Raw genomic sequence first — 20,710 nt, forward strand, 5'->3', positions numbered from 1 at the left:
TAATTTCATTGGCATTGTTGTGTTGTCTCCAATGCAGGGGACAAAGTAGCATGTGTGATACTGACCCAATGATGTCAAATTATAGACTGTGTTTCTCTGCTTCGTTCTCCCATGGCCTTCAGTTCTTCCTCTCTCTTAGCATTCAAAACACTTTCTTGTTATTACTGAGTTAATATTTAATGTCTCTACCAGACTAGACTATAAGCTTCATGAGAGCAGGAAGCTCATCTTTAGCCCCAGCACTTAGACCAGTGTCTGACTCTGAATAAATAAAAATCAGTATAGAATTATTAAATGAGTGGGTAGTCTAAGGAACTCAACTTGTTCTTGATGTTTCCTGGTTCCTTTTCAAACTGCTGACAAATCATCCATCTGATTATCTGTTCTGGAAGTTTGCCTAAGACTAACATCAAGCCAGCAGAACTTTCCATTTTCTATCTGTGAGTGTTTGCATCCTTATTCATTTGGATTCTTAGTTTTCACGGCCTCTCTTGTTAAATTGTCAGCCCTTCAAAGACTGGAACCATGTTTAATTTGTTCTTTTTTTTTTTTTTTTTTCATATGATACCCAGAAAAACGTTCTGCCCAAAGTGGAGGTCTTTTCAGAGATTAAACGGTTTGGCAAGTACAGCCTCCTAAGAGAATAAATTATTGGTTGGGGTTATTATAATTTAATGATAATCGCAAACACTCCCTTTCACAGGCCAGGCACTGTGGTTGGAACTGTATGTCAATTATCTCCTTGATATGAAACCAACTTAAGTCCCCATCGGCCAATGAGTGGATAAAGAAAACGTATATATACACGATGGAATACTACTCAGCCATAAAGAGAAATGAATTAATGTCTTTTGTAGCAACTTAGATGGAGTTGGAGGCCATTATTCCAAGTTAAGTAACTCAGAAATGGAAAACCAAATACCATATGTTCTCACTTGTAAGTGAGAGCTGAGCTATGAGGACACAAAGACATACAGAATGATATAATGGACTTTAGAGGCTAGGGGTGGGGGAGGTTGGAATAAAACACTACATATTGGGTGCAGTATGTACTGCTCAGGTGACGGGTGCACTAAAATCTCAGAATTCACCACTATATAATCCATAAAAACCACTTGTACCCAAACATACATTAAAATTTTTAAAACTTCTAAAAAAAAAAAAAAACCGTCTCCTTAATTCACAACATTCCTCTGAGGGTAGTACTACAAGTCCCATTTTACAGATGAGACCCCTGAGGCTTCAGCAAGTCTCAGGGACTCACCACAGTCACCCAGCTAGCAAGAAAAGGAACAAAGACTGGAATTTTTCCCAACTCCAAGGTCCATGTTTCACCTGTGACAATCCCCTCTCATATATCCAGCAGCTGATGGAGTCTTTCTCTCAGGAGACCAACTGGACGTAGACATATCACATCCATCTTATAGGCAATATGGCGAATCAGGAGGAGCCGTGAAAGGACGACTCACTAAGTTACTCTCCCAAATTTTTATGTTTGCTTAGACAGTGCCCATCATGATCACTAAGGAAGGTCGTTTCCTGATTCTTCTGCCCTTGCCTCCTGGACAAAAGCAGAGCACAGAAGCAGCATAAACCCTGGTTGGGCACCAAAGAACAGTCCCCACCTGTTCACTGCAAACCACAGGGGTCCAGAAGCCTCCGAATAATGCCCTCCCCATCTTGTTCGCTTTTTAAGTAGGTACGCAGCACAGAGCGAAGCACTGTTGCGTATTTCTGGACTGTTGCTTATTTCTCTTGCAGAGGAAGACCCATATACACAACCAAAAAGGCACTAACATGGGAGAAGATTTAAGGGATTAGAAGGATGGTGAAGGCATGGTCGTCCAAAATCCCCCTCTGGGGAGAGATGATTGAAATCTGGCTGTCATTACAAGAAGCTTCTGTTTGACAAAAACTGCCTGTTATTTCCTTGCTGATTTCTTACCCTCACACCGCAGGGAATCAGTCACCAGTAGCCTGATTCAGGTAATTTGCATTTGCAGAGTGGACCACACCTGATCGCTGTGGGCCTCCCTGCTAATGCAAATTATCTGAATCAGGCTGCTGGTGACTCACCCACTCCCCTTTAAAGCAACATCAGGTTCAAGGCAGTGACTGCTCAGCGTAGAAGCCATGGCTCGCAGACACTGCTTCTCCTACTGGTTACTGGTCTGCTGGTTGGTGGTAACTGTGGCAGAAGGTAAGGGTTTTGCTTTTGTTCTACTGTGGGTCCACTAATTAATAAGCTGTACAAAAAGACAAAATTGGTTCCATGATTGCACATTCCCAGAAGTTGGAAATATTTACCTCAGCGTCGATCAGCTTGTGTAGTTAAAAAGGAGATTAGATTTTGTCATCTGAAGACCTTGGTCCTCGTCTCAGCACTAGCTCTGTGACTTTAGACATGCTTAACATCTCTGAGCATCAGACTCCTCATATGTGAAGTGACAATATTAATAATATCCATTGTTGTGGGGTTTGCGAGGATCCAATGAGCTATCACCTGTGAAAAACTCTTCAAGCTAAAAACAGTATACAAACACTAGTTATTATGGTTACAAAGCTAACCATTCCACCTTGAATTACAGTACTCTCCACTTTCTATCTCCAGCAGCATATTAACTTGCACGTGGTGGGTATTTAGTCTTTGTTAATTGCTTTAATCACATCTGTTGAGCTGCATTTTGGTGCCACAGACGTGGGCACAGGTTTCTTTCTTTAGGATTATATTAGATTAAATTTCTCAACTCTTCCTATTCTCTTTCTTTGCTCCCACTAAAAAATGTGTCCTGAGCCTTAGAATTGGTTTGTAAAACCCTGGAGAAAGGAAAGAAAAAGCTGGGGAAGGGAGGAAAAGAGGGAAAGAAAAGTGGAGGAAATCCTGGGGAGCCTAGATCTAACATTTTTTCACAGTTAATTTTGATTCCAAAACTAGATGCTGTTTAGGGAAGAGGAACCTAGGAGTCAGACAGAGCCCTTTGCCCCTTTCACATGTCTTGGGGAGGGGGCTTTGCAGGGGCTCAACCAAACCCTGCTCAGGCCTGGGCAGATTCCCTGTTTGCATCCCTTAGAGCTCACAATAGACAGGAGACGGGGAGAGACATCAGAGCTGGTCGTGAAACACTCAGAGACCCCCGATCCAACCTCTGCACACACTCTGGCAATCAGGGGACAGGGCACAGATTATGAGCAAAACCTGCCCCCTAAATCCCAAGACAAGGCCCCAAGCCTCACTTGCTAAAAGTGACATCTAAAAGAAGCATCATAAAACAAAACTAGCCACCTGCCACCTTCTCTGCAGAAAGTGATCCGCTCTTCAGGAGGCTTTGTAAACATGTAGCTAAACAAGTTATAAGATTAGAGATTTCTTTTATTCACATCTTAAAAACACCCATTGAGGCAGGGCACGGTGGCTCATGCCGGTAATTCCAGCACTTTGGGAGGCTGAAGCAGGTGGATCACCTGAGGTCGGGAGTTAGAGACCAGCATGACCAACATGGAGAAACCCTGTCTCTACTAAAAATACAAAATTAGTCAGACATGGTGGTGCATGCCTATAATCCAGCTACTCGGGAGGCTGAGGCAGGAGCCTCCCGAGTAGCTGGATTATAGGCATGAACCCCAGAGGCGGAGGTTGCTTGAACCCCAGAGGCAGAGGTTGCAGTGAGCTGAGATCGCGCCATTGCACTCCAGCTTGGGCAATAAGAGCGACACTTCATCTCAACAACAACAAAAAACACCCATTGAAACATCAGATTTGATTTCCGAATTTGGTTCACTTTTCCCTGCAATCCCTCAAAGTCCTTCATATGTAGCTTCATTCTATCCCAGCAGCCCTGCTTCGAGTTCGTCATTCATTCACACACACCCTGGGTCTACCTGACAAGGTTATGTGTGGATCTCCAAAGTCACCCTCTTCTCACTCCTGCATGGCAGCAACCACAGCTGCTCCCTCCTCTTGCTTTCACCTCTGTTTGTTGCATTTCTGCTTTAAGGCACAATATTTAAATGCCACTGATTTTGCCTTTACAAAGTCTTTGTTAAGACATATAATTTTAAAATTGTAATCTCTGTTTCTGAAACCTTTGAATTCTGACAGCTATTTGTGCATCACCTACGGCATATATGGCATCTGCTCTGCATTGCAGATCCTCGTCTTCATAGCATCTGCCTGCTCCTTGAGTTCAGGCTCTTAATCTCAGTCATCTCTGCATTTGCCATAGCCCCTAATGTAGTAACCTAGACATGTTGAAATGACTTGACTCACAGCATAAAATTGAAAGAGGCCCGTGTAATACTTTCTAGGCTCTGATTTCGTATCTGTGAAATTAGAGATTTGACCAAGATAGTCATTCTGTGAGTCTACAAAATAAATTGAGTTTTGCAGTTATTGTGAGTCAATCAATCATGGAACTTATTTTTCTTTCTGGCTCAAGTCTGAAAGCACATGAGAATTTTTCTAAGACTCCATGCGCCACATAAGGGAAGCCTTGCACACTTAAACTTCAAGTATAAAGCTTACTTCTCTTCAAATCACTGCAAGCCAGCTTTGTCTGCCCAAACAACCACAGAGTATAGGTAATTATAAGAAAACGTTTCATCATTACCTTTTTTTTAAAAAGTACTTGTTTTTAAAGTAGTTGTTTGTATGCTATGAATTTCATGTCTAGACTATAATAAACCACCTTAAAACTGACATTCAAATTCCAAGCAATCTTTTGCCTTCCTCTATTATACTCTAATTTTATTATTTTTTTTGAGATGGAGTGTCCCTCTGTCGCCCAGGCTAAAGTGCAGTGGCACCATCTTGGCTCACTGTAACTCCCACCTCCCAGGCTCAAGCAATTCTGACTCAGCCTCCCAAGTAGTTGGGATTACAAGCATCTGCCACCATGCCCAGCTAATTTTTGTATTTTTAGTAGAGACAGGGTTTCACCATGTTGGTCAGGCTGGTCTCAAACTCCTGGCCTCAAATAATCCACCTGCCTTGGCCTTCCAAAGTACTGGGATTACAGGTGTGAGCCACCACACCTGGCCAATTTTTAATATAAATTATTATTACAGATTTTCTGGGACTGAAATACTCACTGAACTCCATAAAAATATACAGAGAGAAACATTCAAGGTCTGCCTGACCATTCAATTCATCAAGTATTTACTGAGCATCACTATAAGCCAGGAACTATTTTAAGTGCTGGAGACATAGGCAGTGAACAAGAGTCAACAGTCTCTGTCATTGGGAGGTCCTATTCTAATAACACATGCCCCAGTAGCCCCATCTTTAATGCATAAATTTTATGGGCCTAAGAAGATGGGGCTCAGGCTAACAATGTTTTCATAACATTCAAGATTAGTAACGGTAGCTGATACTTATTAAGGGTGGACTGTATGTCCATCAATTTTCTCAGGACTTTACATATTTTATTTCCAATAACACTCATAAGGGGATGATGAGATGGGTAGTATTATTTTCTTCATTTTACAAAGAAGGAAGATGAGATTCGAAGAGGTTAAGGAATCTATCTGTGTTCACCCAATTATTAAATGGCAGAGCTCAGAGAGCCTGGCTCTAGAGCCTATCCTTTGAAACGCTTCGCTATTCTGCCTCTCAAAATGTTTTTAATCCGCATTTAAATATTTGGCATACTTTGGTCTTATTAAGCTTGCAGAAGAGCTCTTGTCTTTGACATCGAGTGCCTTTGATAGCATGTCAGTATGTTACATAAGGGGAAATATTTGCTTATTATTCAACACACTACGCCTGAGAGGGAGGAACTTGTTAAATTTACAATTATAGAAACTGAGATTTCTCTCAGTCAATTCAATTGTACTGTAGGCACTGTGTTAGAGACGAGGAGGCAGCAGTCTACAAGATAGCCACGTAGATCTTTCAGTGGAGCAGGAATATAACCACTGAATAATAATCACACAGCCGAAGAGTATGATGAAAGTGGACTCACATGATGTTTGAAAGCCCAGCCTCTGGGTAGGAAAGGCCTCCCTGACCAAAAAATAATAATAATAAAAAAAAAAGAAGGTAGGGGGTGGAGAAAGAAACTTGAAATCAGATAGGAGTTTGCCAGGCAAAGAGGACAGAGAATGGTGCTCTCGGCATCTGCAACCACCTTCTCAGAAGCCCAGGACAATTAATGACTTTTGCCAAAGTAGCTTTTGTAGAGTGGAGGAGGCAGGGGTCAGATTCCCAAGGGTTAAATAGGGGGAGAAGCAGAATCAGAAGGTGTACAGACTTTAGAGAGAGAGGAGTAGGAACCAAAGAAGCTCATGGCAGATTACCTCAGCTTTCTCTCTGGAATATGAAGCTAATTAATCAACTTAGAATGGTAAAGAGAACTTCAAAGAAAATTCTTCAGATGAATGAAGAAGAAATATTTTGAGGGAAATTTGAGGAGATAGCCAAGGTTTTGAAGATGAGGAAGAGAGAATAAACAAAAGAATTAATGAGCAGTGTTAGATCAGCTGAAGTTAGAGACCATAAATGGCATCAGCCCACTTTCTCAGATGTGTGGCCCTAACTTTGTAGGATGTGACAGGTTCCCAAACCAATCACTATTGCTCCCACATTTTAGGACACTTGCACTAGCTAGCTAGCGACCTCATAAAAATCACCATAGGTCTAGTTTGCTTGGAAGAATGTGGTTTTATGTGGTCCTGCCCACATTTCTGGGTAAGTGATTGAAGCAAGCTTATACCTTGATCTTACACCCTTGAAAATTCCCAGAAAAAGAGAGCACTCAACACTACTGGACATCCCAGAGTCACAGGAAATCTGCCTTGCAGGCTCTAACACCCAATTGTTAGAAGAGGATTTAGAGAGTAGCTTCAGGTTTCTAGAAATGAGATGAGCAGGAGAGGTGGTGGGTGGGTGGTTTTTAACAGCTGGAGCACAGTTAAACTGGTGGCACAGCTCAAGGCCTCACTAAGCCTGAGCTGACAGCAAAATGCCAAGATGGGGCTTAAAACAGAAGCTAGCTTCTTTCCTAGCGACTAGATTCTTGGCAGAATGTCTTCCTGTAAGGTTCAGAACTTACCAAAAAAAAACAACTAATGTGGGATTTGGTCATTTTCTCTGGTTTAAAGTGTCTCAATCTAATTTCAGTCACAGAATTTCAATGTACTCTGAGTGGATATGGGAGAAGAGGTTGGTATTTTGTTCAAGGAACAGACACCCATTCAAGCTAGCTTTAGAAACAAGTAGAGCTGGAGGTGTACTGATTATTATAGGGATATCTCCAAGAAACTTAACTATAGCTAGGGCTCCCTGAAAAGCCAAAGACTGGTGGGGCATGGTGGTTTATGCCTCTAATTCCAGCACTTTGAGAGTCCCCAGGCAAGTGGATCACTTGAAGTCAGGAGTGTGAGGCCAGCCTGGCCAGCATAGTGATACCCGATATCTACTAAAAATACAAAAATTAGCTGGGTGTGGTGGCGGGCACCTGTAATTCTAGCTACTCAGGAGGCTGAGGCAGGAGAATGGCTTGAACCCAGGAGGTGGAGGTTGCACAGAATGTACCACTGCACTCCAGCCTGGGCAACAAATCAAGACTCCATCTCAAAAACAAATAAACAAAACCACCAAGGCTGGCCGGGCGCGGTGGCTCACGCCTGTAATTCCAGCACTTTTGGAGGCCGAAGCGGGCACACTCAAGTCCGGAGTTCAAGACCAGCCTGGTTAACATGGTGAAACCTGTCTCTACTAAAAGTACAAAAATTAGCTGGGCATGGTAGCACACGTCGGTTATGGGTGTGAGCTACTCGGGAGGCTGAGGCAGGAGAATCGCTTGAATTTGGGAGGCTGAGGCAGGAGAATCGCTTGAATTTGGGAGGCTGAGGCAGGAGAATCGCTTGAATCCGGGAGGCAGAAGTTGCAGTGAGATCGCACAATTGCACTCCAGGCTGGGCGACAGAGCGAGTCTCGGTCCAACAACAAAACGAAACAAAACAAACACCAAGGCTGTTGCTCCCAACATCACCCTGTTAGCACAAGGCCTCTAGTCTCTTCTCTCCCAGAGAGAAGCCTTCCCTATTTTGCTGCTTCTATGTGCAGACTGGCTTCTCTGCATTCTCGACATTCCACAGGCCAAAACCAGACACTCAAGCCCCCTGCCCTACACCCTCCACTGTCGTCTTCCACGGTGGTGGCTCAGTTATCAAGTGAGAACCTGATTGGTCACTGACCAGCCAATGAATGAATTGAGTGTCTATCAGAGGTCCAATCAGCCATAGCCAAAAGGTGTGTAGGACTGACCTTTCCAGGGTTCATGGATGAAACAGAATGTAGGAGGGACCATGGACATACGCAAATAACAAGCCATTGAACACAACCAAGAAACCTGAATTCAACTGTCCTGAAGGAGAGGGGAATCTAGTCCTTTATAAGTGCCTCAGTACTCTCAACTTCCTGTGGGAAGTTCATTTTATCATCATTTATGCCGGCAGCCCTTTCCAGGCTCTATATGTAAGCCTCTCAGGGAGTGAAGGAACAATTTTCTAAAGGAAAGGTTACTTTTTCATAGCCAATTTGATTCAATGATGCAGCCAAGGAAGACTATGACACTTCAGTTTGATTTAAATTTCTTCTAAAAAAATAATTGCACCCTGGTTCTCAGTGCTCTTTCTCCAGCTGCTTGTAGATGGGTCCTCCCTTCCTCTAGGGAATTATTTCACTGCTTGGATAGTTGAAGCAGAACTTTTGAATTAATGGCCTTTGGGGGTATTTTTATTTTTTTATTTTCTTAACATTAATTATGTTCTTTTTTTTAACTGAATTTTCTTTATTTAGTTATAATTTACATGCAATAAAATCCATACATCTTAAAGGTACAGCTTGATCACATTTTACATATGCCTACATATAAATGTGTGTGTATGTATAAACGTGTGTACACACAAATGTATATATGTGTGTATACACCTGTGTGTGTATACATAGAGATATATAGATAACACTATCTGTGTAACAACCACCCAGGACAAGACATAAACATTTCTAAAGAGTTCCTGGGCCAGCGCAGTGGCTCACGACTGTAATCCCAGCACTTTGGGAGGCCGAGGGGAGTGGATCACGAGGTCAAGAGATCGACACCATCCTGGTCAACATGGTGAAACCCCATCTCTACTAAAAATACAAAAAATCAGCTGGGCATGGTGGCTCATGCCTGTAATCCCAGCTACTCAGGAGGCTGAGGCAGGAGAATTGCCTGAACCCAGGAGGCGGAAGTTGTGGTGAGCCGAGATTGTGCTATTGCACTCCAGCCTGGGTAACAAGAGCGAAACTCCATCTCAAAAAAAAAAAAAAAAAAAAAGAGGGTTCCCTGGCTACACTTTCTGCTAAAATACACCTATCTGTGCCCTAAGCTGAATTATTATTTTGACTTTTTTTAACTATAGTTTTGCTTGTTATTGAACTTCATATAAAGGAAGTTGTACAGTATGTACACTTTTGTGTCTGAATTCTATTGCTCAACATAACATTCATGGGATTTATCCATGTTGCTCTGGGTATTAATAGTTCTTCCTTTTCATTGCTGAGTACTATTTCATTGTATGAATATACAGTTTTTTAATGCATTCTTCTGTTGATGGACACTTAGATTGTTTCCATTTAGGCCATTATGGATAAGGCTACTGTGAACACCCCTGAACTAGTCTTTTTGTAGACATAAACATTCATTTCTCTTGGGTAAATCCCCCACCGTGGAAATGCTAGGTCATCAGGTGTGTCTGTGTTTCTTTTTTTGTTTCTTTTTTGTGTGTGTGTGACAGAGTCTAGCTCTGTCGCCCAGGCTGGAGTGCAGTGGTGCATTCTTGGCTCACTACAACCTCTGCCTCTAGGTTCAAGCAATTCCCCTGCTGCAGCCTCCCGAGTAGCTGGGATTACAGGTGCAGGCCACCATGCTTAGCTAATTTTTGTATTTTTAGTAGAGACAGGGTTTCACTGTCTTGGCCAGGCTGTTCTCAAACTCCTGACCTCGTGATAGGCCCACCTCGGCCTTCCAAAGTGCTGGTTTTACAAGTGTGAGCCACCACGCCTGGCCTTGTGTTTCATTTTATTGAACGTGGGCAGTTTCAAATGCACTTTGAGACTTCTCTAATTATCTCTTTCCATCTTTCTCCTCTGCCACTACTCTAAAGTATCCATCACACTTCTGTTTCTGTCACCAGACCTGTTTCCTAACTTGTGTTTTCCTCTCCACAGGACAAGAAGAGGTATTTACCCCTCCTGGAGACTCAGAAAATAATGCAGACCATACCGACTGCCAGGTCTTTACACTCACCCCTCCACCCATCACGAGGAGTCCAGTAACAAGGGCGCAGCCCATCACAAAGACACCCAGGTGTCCCTTCCTTTTTTTTCCACGAAGGTTTCCACAAAGGCCCAGAGTCCATATTCGGTTTCCAAACAGACCTTTCCTCTCTTCAAGGTGTAACTACCGTTTTCCGTTCCAGCCATTTTATTGGCCACACCGTCGCCTTTCTCCCGGTAGATATTTCCTCAGAAGAAGACTCCAGAGAGGAAGCTCATCTGAGGAAATCTGAGAGAAGAGAAACCTAAACATACTGAAGCAAAAAAAAAAAAAAAAAAAAAAAATAAATGCCAATCCTTCGGAAAAAGCAACAGAAGATTTCTGTTTTATCTTTCCAAACTAAAACTATCGGATTTGAAGATGAAGTCTCCTAAACGCCACTGCCTAGAAACTGTTCTCTTTGTCAGCAGTGAAGATATTGGACCACAGGTTATTGATGTTTGCAAAATTGGACAATATATTTTTATCCTCAACTTCTTATGGTCAAGAATATTTATGCAAATAAAAACTTAAAATGGGTAGCTCCAGTAATTCCTATCCATACTGAGATGCTGAAAGAATGCATCTCCTCCTCTAAACAGCATTTAAATAAATTGAGATCATTATAAAACACATGAAGACACTGATGACATCATTTTTATACTCATTGGAAAATGTACAGAGCAAGGTGCATTTACAAAATAAACTTTAAAAGAAATTATAAAGCTTAAAGCAATTAAAAAGTTATGGGGAATCTGACTGTAGATAATACTTTAAAAATATAAACTGACTTATCTAACCTAAGTAATTTTTTTTTCTTTGAAACAGAGTTTCTCTCTTGTTGCCCAGGCTGGAGTGCTGTGGCACAATCTCGGCTCACTGCAACCTCTGCCTCCCAGGTTGAAGCAATTCTTCTGCCTTAGCCTCCTGAGTAGCTGGGATTATAGGCGCCTGCTACCACACCTGACTAATTTTTTGTATTTTTAGTAGAGACAGGGTTTCACCATGTTGGCCAGGATAGTCTCAAACTCCTGACCTCAGGTGATCCACCCGACTTCGCCTCCCAAAGTGCTGGGACTGCAGGTGTGAGCCACTGCCCCTAGCCCCAGATAATTACTTTTAAACTATAGTATCTAAATTTACTTTAATGTTGACTTCTTAAAAAAACTGGTGTGAATTAATTTGATAAGTTTCTCACTGTTTCCCCTGTTATCATTAGATAGATGCTGGCTAAAATGATGTACTTCTTCTCAAACTTTTAACATGATTCCAGGTTCAAAAAGTCGGGTTAAACAGCTTCAAGAATATTCTGGTAACTCTAGAACTCTACAGACATAAGTTCACTCAACCTCGGAATCTTGTATTCTCAGGATGCAATATGAGAAATCCCACAGATTGCATTCACTAGTTATTTGTTTTGGCCCCTCTGTAAATCACAGCTTCCTGTTTATGCCACTCATCTTGCCTGTAACATAAGAACTTTGATTTCACATTTGTGGTCAGCAGCTTGCACTTGTTCCTCCCAAGAACTATGTGCAAAAGATGCTGTTGCTACTACTGCTACAAAACAGAAAGAAAAAATATTAGTACCATGACAGAACTTTGGGAATGGTTGCCCTGGAAAAGGAAAGAGAGATAAAATCATCATGTTATGTTTCTTTGCTTTATTAAAATGATTTTTAAAAAAAGAAAAAAAAGCTATTTATTTCATTCACTTTCTAGAAAATATTCATTTTAAGAACAGATTTTTGCTTCCAATTTACAGGTTTCCATAAAAAAATCTATTTGAAAACCTCATCAGAAAAACAAAACAAAACTATATTTTAAAATAAACCCTACCTGCTCTTTTTTTTCGGTTAATGGGGACATACCAGAAAAGGGCCAGCTTCGGGCAAACTTGAAAACAGATAAAGGTTTGCATTTGAAACCCATCTCCCCATCTGACTCTCCTCCTTTATTCTGGCATGCTCACCGCTCACCTAGATACTCGGTGTCCTCATAGTGCCAGCAACTGCCAAAAACTAACCTACCTTTGACTGGACTTTCTCTTCCCAAATGTTGGAACTTTTCCAATTCAAAGCTTAATTGTTCTGAAATCTAGTCCTTGAAGGCCTTGCTAGGTAATGTGTAAGCCTCAGGTAAACTAAGACAAACTAATGATGGATGAACAGCTTCAATGTATTAATCACTGAATCTAATCTAGAAGGCAGGCTACTCCTGCAGTGTTTCAGAGTAGGGCCTTTCAACGTAACTCTAGGTAAAATCGCATTATTCCTCACCCTGAAACACGCAGAGAGTATGAGAAGCAGCCCACACCTGCAATTAAAAGTATAGACCTAAGAGTGCAAAAAGCTTATTTGGGGGGAAAATATATGTTTTTGTGACTTAGAAAATTTTGTATCATTCCTTTGGATTCATAAAGTTGCTTTTTAAATACAGAGATTCCTAGCAGGTTTATCAAATTAGAAGGATAACGTGGAATCACTAATACCTCCAAGTGAATTCATTTCTCAAATGAGTTCCTATCAACTAGCTCTTTTGGAAGCGATGGGAGTCTGTGGGAAGGGTATAAGAACTCTTTAATGCATGTTTTGTTTTGTTTGTTTTTTGTTTTTTTGGTTTTTTTTTTTTTTTTTGCTTTTAGGCAGGAATTACGACAATAATATTGTAAGTTTAAAGTTCTAATTATGCCCAAAACACATAACCTGAATCTAATCATCAAAAAAAAAAAAACCTCAAATTGAGGAACATTTGCAAAACTGGCATCTTCAAAAATGTAGACGTCATGAAAGACTAAGGTTAAAGGAGATTTAAGTGGCATGACAATTCAGTGCAATACGTGATCTTCGACTGGATCCTGGAGGTCAGAAGAGGAGGGAGAGATTGCCATAAAGGACATTTTGGCGTAACTGGGACAACTGGCAAGTTTTAAATTTGGACCATGTAGTAGGTAACAGTATTTTGTCAATGTTAAACTTTCTGAATTTGATAATTCTGTAAGAGAATATTCCTGGTCTTAGGAAATAGATGTTGAAGCATTTGAGGGTAAATAAGTATGATTTCTGCACCTAAATCTCAAAAGATTCAGGAAAAATATACATATACATGCAGATATATGATGGGAAGTAATGAACCACATGTGGCAGAATGTTTTTACAGTTGATGTATCTGAGTAACGGGTATATGGGAGTTGTCTGTACTATTCTTGATGCTCTTCTAGAGTTTGACATTATTTCAAGAATATTTAAAGAGCATTATTGAAAACAACACAAAAAATTAATCTCAAATGTATCCATGCCCTTGAAGACAAGTTAAAAATGAAATCTCATTCCCACCTTCCCACATTAACAACCACCTTTCAGCGACTCAGATTGGTTACAAGAGTGACGGGGCAAAAAGACTAGCTGTGCTGAAACTCAGCTGAGCACTGTAATTTGGGGAAGGTTAGTTTTTAATGGGAGGAGGAAGAAAAAGTTTAGCTGGAAGTCTGGGTGCAAAGGAAGAAAGAGAAGAAATGAGCTAGCATTTACCTCCCACAACCACCGCCACCAGCCGGCCCCTTGGATTGAATTTGAGCCTCCATAGTTGGCAGTGAGCACCAGAAGCTGATGTCAGTGTCTTAAGAGACGTTGGTGCCCTCTGAACATAACAGTGCTGATTTGGGGTCAAGATGACACAGTGTGGCACAGATTTGAGGAGGGGGCCATTATCTCCACCTCTGCACAGAACCCACTCCTGCTCTGACACCTGCAAAACAGCAGCAACTTTTGGACAATTAGGAAACAGCAGCACCTTATATTGAACACCTGTCTCATTACAGAGGCTACCGTCCACCTAAGCAGTGAGGAAGCGCCTTGCAGGGCTTTGTGAGCAGCACATGCCAACAAGAGACAGCTTAGCCAGAAGGATATGAAGGATATGTAGGCTGTGTGGGGTCTGCTACTGAACAATTGGTTTGTGACACATTTAAACCATGGTCAACAATGGAATTGGCTAGCTTCCTGATTAAAAATGAAAAATTTTTAAAGAGGCTACTTGTTCTATAACTGTTACCTCATGTCATATGAAAAATTGTTTGAGGAGGTCTGCTAGTTTGCCAGGGCTGCTTTAACAAAATATCAGACTGCATGGCTTAAACAACAGAATGTATTTCTGAGGGCTCGAAGTCTCAGACCACAGTGCCATCAAGGTTGGTTTTGAAGTAGGGCAGGTAAGCCCAAAAGTGTGGGTTAGCCTGTGAGGGTTCTTGGCTTTACGTAGGAGAGAATTCAAGGGAAAAACAGAGGTAGAAGGAAACAGATTTATTGAAAAGGCAGTGTTACAGCTTTGTGACTCAGGGCTACCCCGCAGGCAGAGAGTAGTACCTCGGGGCAGTTTTGCAGTCATATTTACACCCACCCATAAGTGGATACAGATTAAGGTGTGATTTATGCAGAAGTTTTCAGGGAAGGGGTAGTAAATTTTGGGTCATTGGGTCACTTCTATGGAAAGGGGCAGTCACTCCTGGGTGTTGTCATGACAATGGTAAATTGACGTGGCACACTGGTGGGTGTGTCTGATTGAAAGGTATTGAAGGGGGCTTCCTTCTCACTCTCCACCCCCATTTTAACTAGTCCTCAGTATGGTCTGATGTGTAAACCCCACCTTTGGAGTCTACTCCTGCTTCCTGCTTCTTTCCTCTGAGGCCTCTCTCCCTGTCTTGCAGACGGCCACCCTCTTGCTTCTCTTCAGATGGTCATTTCTCTGTTTACATGTGCCACTGGTGTCTCTCTTGTGTGACTAGATTTCCTCTTCTTATAAAGACACCAGTCAGATTGGATTAGGGCCCATCCTAACAGCCTCATTTTAAATTAATCACCTCTTTAAAGGTTCCATCTCCAAACAATTAAAGGCTCCATCTCCAAACAGTCACATGGTGAAGTACTGAGGAGGCTAAGGCTTCAACATATGAATTTGGGGGAACATACTTCTGTCCACAACAAGAAGTGTCCAATTTTCATAGAAGTAACTACAAACTTCCAGAGCAGCTACATAATCTAAAGAAAGCTGGCTTTGATTCTAAAGAAAACAGGGTTACAATATTCAAGCACTTTATTTTTTTTGAGATGCAATTTCGCACTTTTCACCCAGGCTGGAATGCAATGGAGCAATCTCAGCTCACTGCAACCTCTGCCTCCCAGTTCAAGCAATTCTCCTGCCTCAGCCTCCCAGGAAGCTGGGATTACAGGGGTGTACCACCACACCTGGCTAATTTTTGTATTTTTAGTAGAGATGGGGTTTCACCATGTTGGCCAGGCTGGTCTCGAACTCCTGACCTCAAGTGATCCATCTACCTCGGCCTCCCAAAGTGCTGGGATTATAGGTGTGAGCCACCACACCCGGCTCAAGCACTTTTATACATAAGAAAAAATAGGCCAGGCCTGGTGGCTCACTCCTGTAATCCTAGCATTTGGGAAGGCGGAGGTGGGTAGATCATTTGATCCCAGGATTTGGAGACTAGCCTGGGCAACATGGCGAAAAACCATCTCTACAAAAAAAATCCAAAAACACAAAATTAGCTGGGAGTAGTGGCATGAGCCTGTAGACCCAGCTACTCAGGAGACTGAGATGGGAGGATTGCTTGAGCCCAGGAGGTCGAGGTTGCAATGAGCTATGATCATACCACTGCACTCCCACCTGGATACCCTGTCTCAAAATAATAATAATAATAATAATAATAAAAGAAAAAATAGGCCAGGTATGGTGGCTTTCACCCATAATCCCAACACTTTGGGAGGCTGAGGTAGGGAGATCAGTCAAGTCCAGGGGTGTGTGCCTGTAGTCGCCGCTGCTTGGGATGCTGCAGTGAGCTATTATCACACCACTGTACACCAGCCTAGGCAACAGAGTGAGACCCAGTCTCAAAAATGATAATAATAATAAATAAAGAGAACCATAACTTTTTCAAGCACAGAGCTTATTTCATTTAGTTTTGCAGTCAAATGTAAGTAGAGATCAGATTCCTATAGGAAGCTCCAGGCTTGTTCTAAAGAGCAGAGAGAGAAACCAGTCAAGGGTGGGAGGTATGAAAGAGTAGACACAACTGAACAAGGTGTGTGGGGCAATCAGTTCTATAAACCTCAGCAACGCATGGGGTCATCATCAAGTACAACCACTGAGGTGGCCGGGCATTGTGGCTTACATCTGTAATCCCAGCACTTTGGGAAGCCGAGGTGGATGAATCACCTGAGGTCAGGAGTTCAAGACCAGGCTGGCCAACATGGTGAAACCCCATCTCTACTAAAAATACAAAAATTAGCTGGGCATGGTGGCGCCTGTCTGTAGTCCCAGATACTCAGGAGGCTGAGGCAGGAGAATCTCTTGAACCAAGGAGATGGAGGTTGCAGTGAGCCAAGATGGCACCACTACACTCCAGCCTGGGCAACACAAGCAAAACTCTTGTCAAACAAACAAACAAACAAAAAAAACCACACACACACACACACTGAAGTGCGACAAAATAGCTCTAGACTGAAAACAACACAAATGTCCACCTGCAGTAGAATCGGTAAATCCGTTGCTTCTTTTTCCCTACACTAGAATGCTACACAGCAATGAAAACCAACAAATTACTGCTATTCATACATAGATGATTCTCACAGATTTCATACTGAGTGAAAGAAGTCAGTCACAAAAGAATACATATAGTAAGATTCCATTTTACATGAAATTCAGGAACAGGCAAAAATAATCCATGGTGATAGAAGCCAGAATAATGATGACCTTGGGTTGAGGAAGGGGCAAGAGAGAGAATGTTAGAAGCTGGAAGTAGTTTGTATCTTGCTTGGTCTGAGTAGTGTATACATGTATAAAAATCATCATGTTATATAAGTCAGATTTATGTATTTTACTAGACATAAGTTATGCACTAACTGGAAAAATTTTAAATGCCGCAGTGTACAGGATGTCAGTAAATGCACACTAATTATAGTTGTAGCTTTTGTTTATCAAACAAATATTTGAATATTCTGTTGACTGGTAGTTACCAAGGCTGAATTAAGTAGGATTTCCGTGAATATTTTTTAGTATGTATCAATAAGCATTTGTCCTTCCCAGGGTAAATTTAAGCCAGAAATCTTTCAACAGTCTTAAATGTAACCCTACACATCACGCAGTTGGCTAGCCAGAGAACCACAAAAGCAAAGATACATTCCAAAGAGAAAATCTCTCTCTCAGTTTCATCATTGGAAAAATGTAGATCGGACAGTAGGAGTTCAATGATTTGTGCAAAAGGGATCATCACAAACAAATAGTCACCGCTGCAACCTTTGACACGGATGTCCAGGTCTTTAGAGTGGCCTGTGGGACCGGGCCTACCCACTCCCCATCCCCACCCTACTTCTCTCTGAACTCACGTCACACTACTCTCTTCCTTTCTCACTCCACTTCACACACACTGTCCTCCTCGCTGTTTCTCAAACTAGCCAAGCACACTCCCTCCTCAGGGTCTGTGCCCTTGCTGGTCTGCCTGCTCTTCCCCCAGATATCCACATGGCTCCTTCCCTTTCTTCAGGATGTTCATAAAATTCCACCGCTCAGTTCCCTGGCCACCCTATCAAAATGTGAAGGCAGAGACCCACCTCCTCTCCCTGTTCCTGGCTTTTTTAGACCCACAATGTTTCACATTGAAGCATCCGTAGGTATTCTTTGTTATGTTTGTTTGTTTGTTTTAAGAAGGAGTTTCGCTCTCATTGCCCAGGCTGGAGTGCAATGGCAGGATATCGGCTGACTGCAACTTCCGCCTCCCTGGTTCAAGCGATTCTCCTGCCTCAACCTCCTGAGTAGCTGGGATTATAGGCGCCTGTCACCTTGTCTGGCTATTTTTGGATTTTTAGTAGAGATGGGGTTTCACCATGGTGGCCAGGCTAGTCTCAAACTCCTGACCCCAGGTGATCCGCTCCCTTGGACTCCCAAAGTGCTGGGATTACAGGCATGAGCCACTGCCACTGCACCCGGCCATTGTTTGTTATTTGCAGAGATTTTTGTCTATTTTGCTTAGTTTTTTTTTTTTTTTTTTTTTTTTTTTGAGACAGGATCTTGCTCTATTGCTCAGACCAGAGTGCAGTGGCATGATCACAGCTCACTGCAGGCTCAACCTCCTGAGCTCCAAAGATCCTCTCACCTCAGCTGGGACAGAGACTACAGGCATGCACCATGATGCCAGATCAATTTTTGTATTTTTTGTAATGATGGGGTTTTGTCATGGTGCCCAGGCTGCTTTTAAACTCCTGAGCTCAAGCAATCCATCTACCTCAGCCTCCCAAAGTGCTGGGCTTACAAGCCTGAGTCACCACATCTGGCCTTTGTTCACTTCTTTATCCCCAGGACTTAAAACATGCTCTGCAATCAATAAATATTTGTTAAATAAATGAATTTTTAAACATCCTGTTATCTAACCCTATTTGCTTCTACATATCAGTTCACATATGTCAGGGGAAGCCTCAAGATTTGAAGATCTTGACCAGGTGCGGTGGTTCATGCTTGTAATCCCAGCACTTTGGGAGGCTGAGGCATGTGGATCACCTAAGGTCAGGAGTTCCAGACTAGCCTGACCAACATGGTGAAACCCTGTCTCTACTAAAAATACAAAACTAGCCAGGCGAGGTGGCGCATGCCTGTTGAACTTCTTTGTTCAACAAGAAGTGAACAAAGGCCAGGTGTGGTGAGTCAGGCCTGTAATCCCAGCTACTTAGGAGACTGAGGCAGGAGAATCGCTTGAACCCAGGAGGTAGAGGTTGCAGTGAGCCAAGATCGCACCATTGCACTCCAGCCTGGGCAACAAGAGCAAAAAAAAAAAAAAAAGAAAAAAGATTTAAAAATCTTCACCCAGAAAAAAAGAATTATTGAGGAGAGAAAGATAAGGCACACATGTCTCACCGAAATAAAATAGTTCCTGGTCATCAATGTATGGTTTCAATCTCCTTTCAGGACTTTTTAAAATGAATTCTGTTTCACTGAAGATGCAATTTTCTTTCAGTAGTCTGTTGCAGGGTAGGTAGGAATGGCAACCAGAGATAGAGAACGCTCCAATTCAATTGCCAACTTAATTTTGTAATTCTCCCAAACTTCTATTAGCAGGATCTATCACTCTCTCTTTTTTAAACTGAGTCCAATTCTATTTCTAAAACCCGTCCTCCAGGGCCAGGTCAAGACTCACAGGTTTCCTTGGAAGGCTAATTATTTGGGATAGCACTTCAAACTGTAATTCTTCAAAGATATCTTCAAGAAGCACAGAGAAATTGATTTTCCACCAGCAAAATTTATTTACTTCCTAGATTATGTTCTAAATAAAAATATTATTACATGTTCTGCACATAATAAACATTTTGACTTCTTTAGAAACACCGTTCACAATTTACTCCACCTGGATAATTAGATACTCACCCTCACTCAGAATGGAGGCAGATTTCATAGAGTCGTGGCAGTAAAAATTTGTTCAAAGGGTATTTTAAAGTTCTTTGTCTGTATCAGCAATACATTTCTCCTTTTCTATACTTCCTTTTCGTTTTTTTTTTTGGTGATTTTGTTTTTCAAGTCAACATGTTGAGAAATATATCAAAGGTTTAAATTTTAGACACAAAATACATGGCTTATTTTCCCAAAACAACATTATGCCTTGTACGTTTTCAGATTTGGAATTTGAGTGCACTGACGGCTGGCTTAACACACATATTAACCAACTGCTTTAAAGGTTGGAAATGTGTCTGGGGTTGCACCATGCAAACTCCCTATGCTGCACTCCAAATAAAATCAAGAAAGAAAGCCAGTGCCAGTGCAGACTAATCTTCACATTTCCAAGCATTAGGAATTTTGACTTACATTTTGCCACTTACACAGACATCACAATTGAAAACGATGTTTCAAATTAATTCCAAAGACGTTCAGAACTCTTATTAGGCTGATATACCTGGAGGTAAAATTTTTCCTTCCACTCTGTCTTTATCCATATGCCAACATTTCATTTTGTGAGGAAAATTTGCTTTCATAATTCTCCAACTTGTTTTTCTTGCTCGGGGTTCTCAGTGAAGTCCACGGCTCTTTCCCGCCACCTCCATGCTCCCACCAGCCTAGACCCCCGTCTAGCCACTGGCTTTGCCTTGCTGATCTCTGAGTTACCAACCACCTGCTAATACTAGGGAGGCCCTGACATAATCTCAGAGACTGAGGAAGTCAAGTGCATTGGATCTCTTCTGCTTCCTAAACACCTAGGCACCTGCACTACTGGAGTGTTTCGCTAACAACATCCACCCACCAGGCAGCGCCCCTCCACTAGCAGTGCTGTCTGATGGCCTTTTACAGTTCTCCCTGGCCAAGCCTGTAGTTCAAATAGTTTGAGCACTCCTTAACACTATGCTCTTTACAATGGA

General features: G+C 42.0%; 1 protein-coding gene across 1 annotated transcript; it reads left to right on the plus strand.

The window, feature by feature from the left end:
• Positions 1-1,712: 1,712 nt before the first annotated feature.
• ODAPH (odontogenesis associated phosphoprotein) lies at positions 1,713-10,937 on the plus strand. Its single transcript, XM_032261029.1, has 2 exons — positions 1,713-2,200; positions 10,217-10,937. Exons 1-2 carry the CDS (start codon positions 2,134-2,136, stop codon positions 10,555-10,557), a joined length of 408 nt encoding a protein of 135 aa, XP_032116920.1. The 5' UTR covers positions 1,713-2,133; the 3' UTR covers positions 10,558-10,937.
• Positions 10,938-20,710: the final 9,773 nt, after the last annotated feature.

The sequence above is a fragment of the Sapajus apella genome, unplaced genomic scaffold (genome assembly GCF_009761245.1).
Source record: "Sapajus apella isolate SASKATOON/1434 unplaced genomic scaffold, GSC_monkey_1.0 scaffold121, whole genome shotgun sequence".
In the NCBI taxonomy this organism is placed as follows: domain Eukaryota; kingdom Metazoa; phylum Chordata; class Mammalia; order Primates; family Cebidae; genus Sapajus; species Sapajus apella.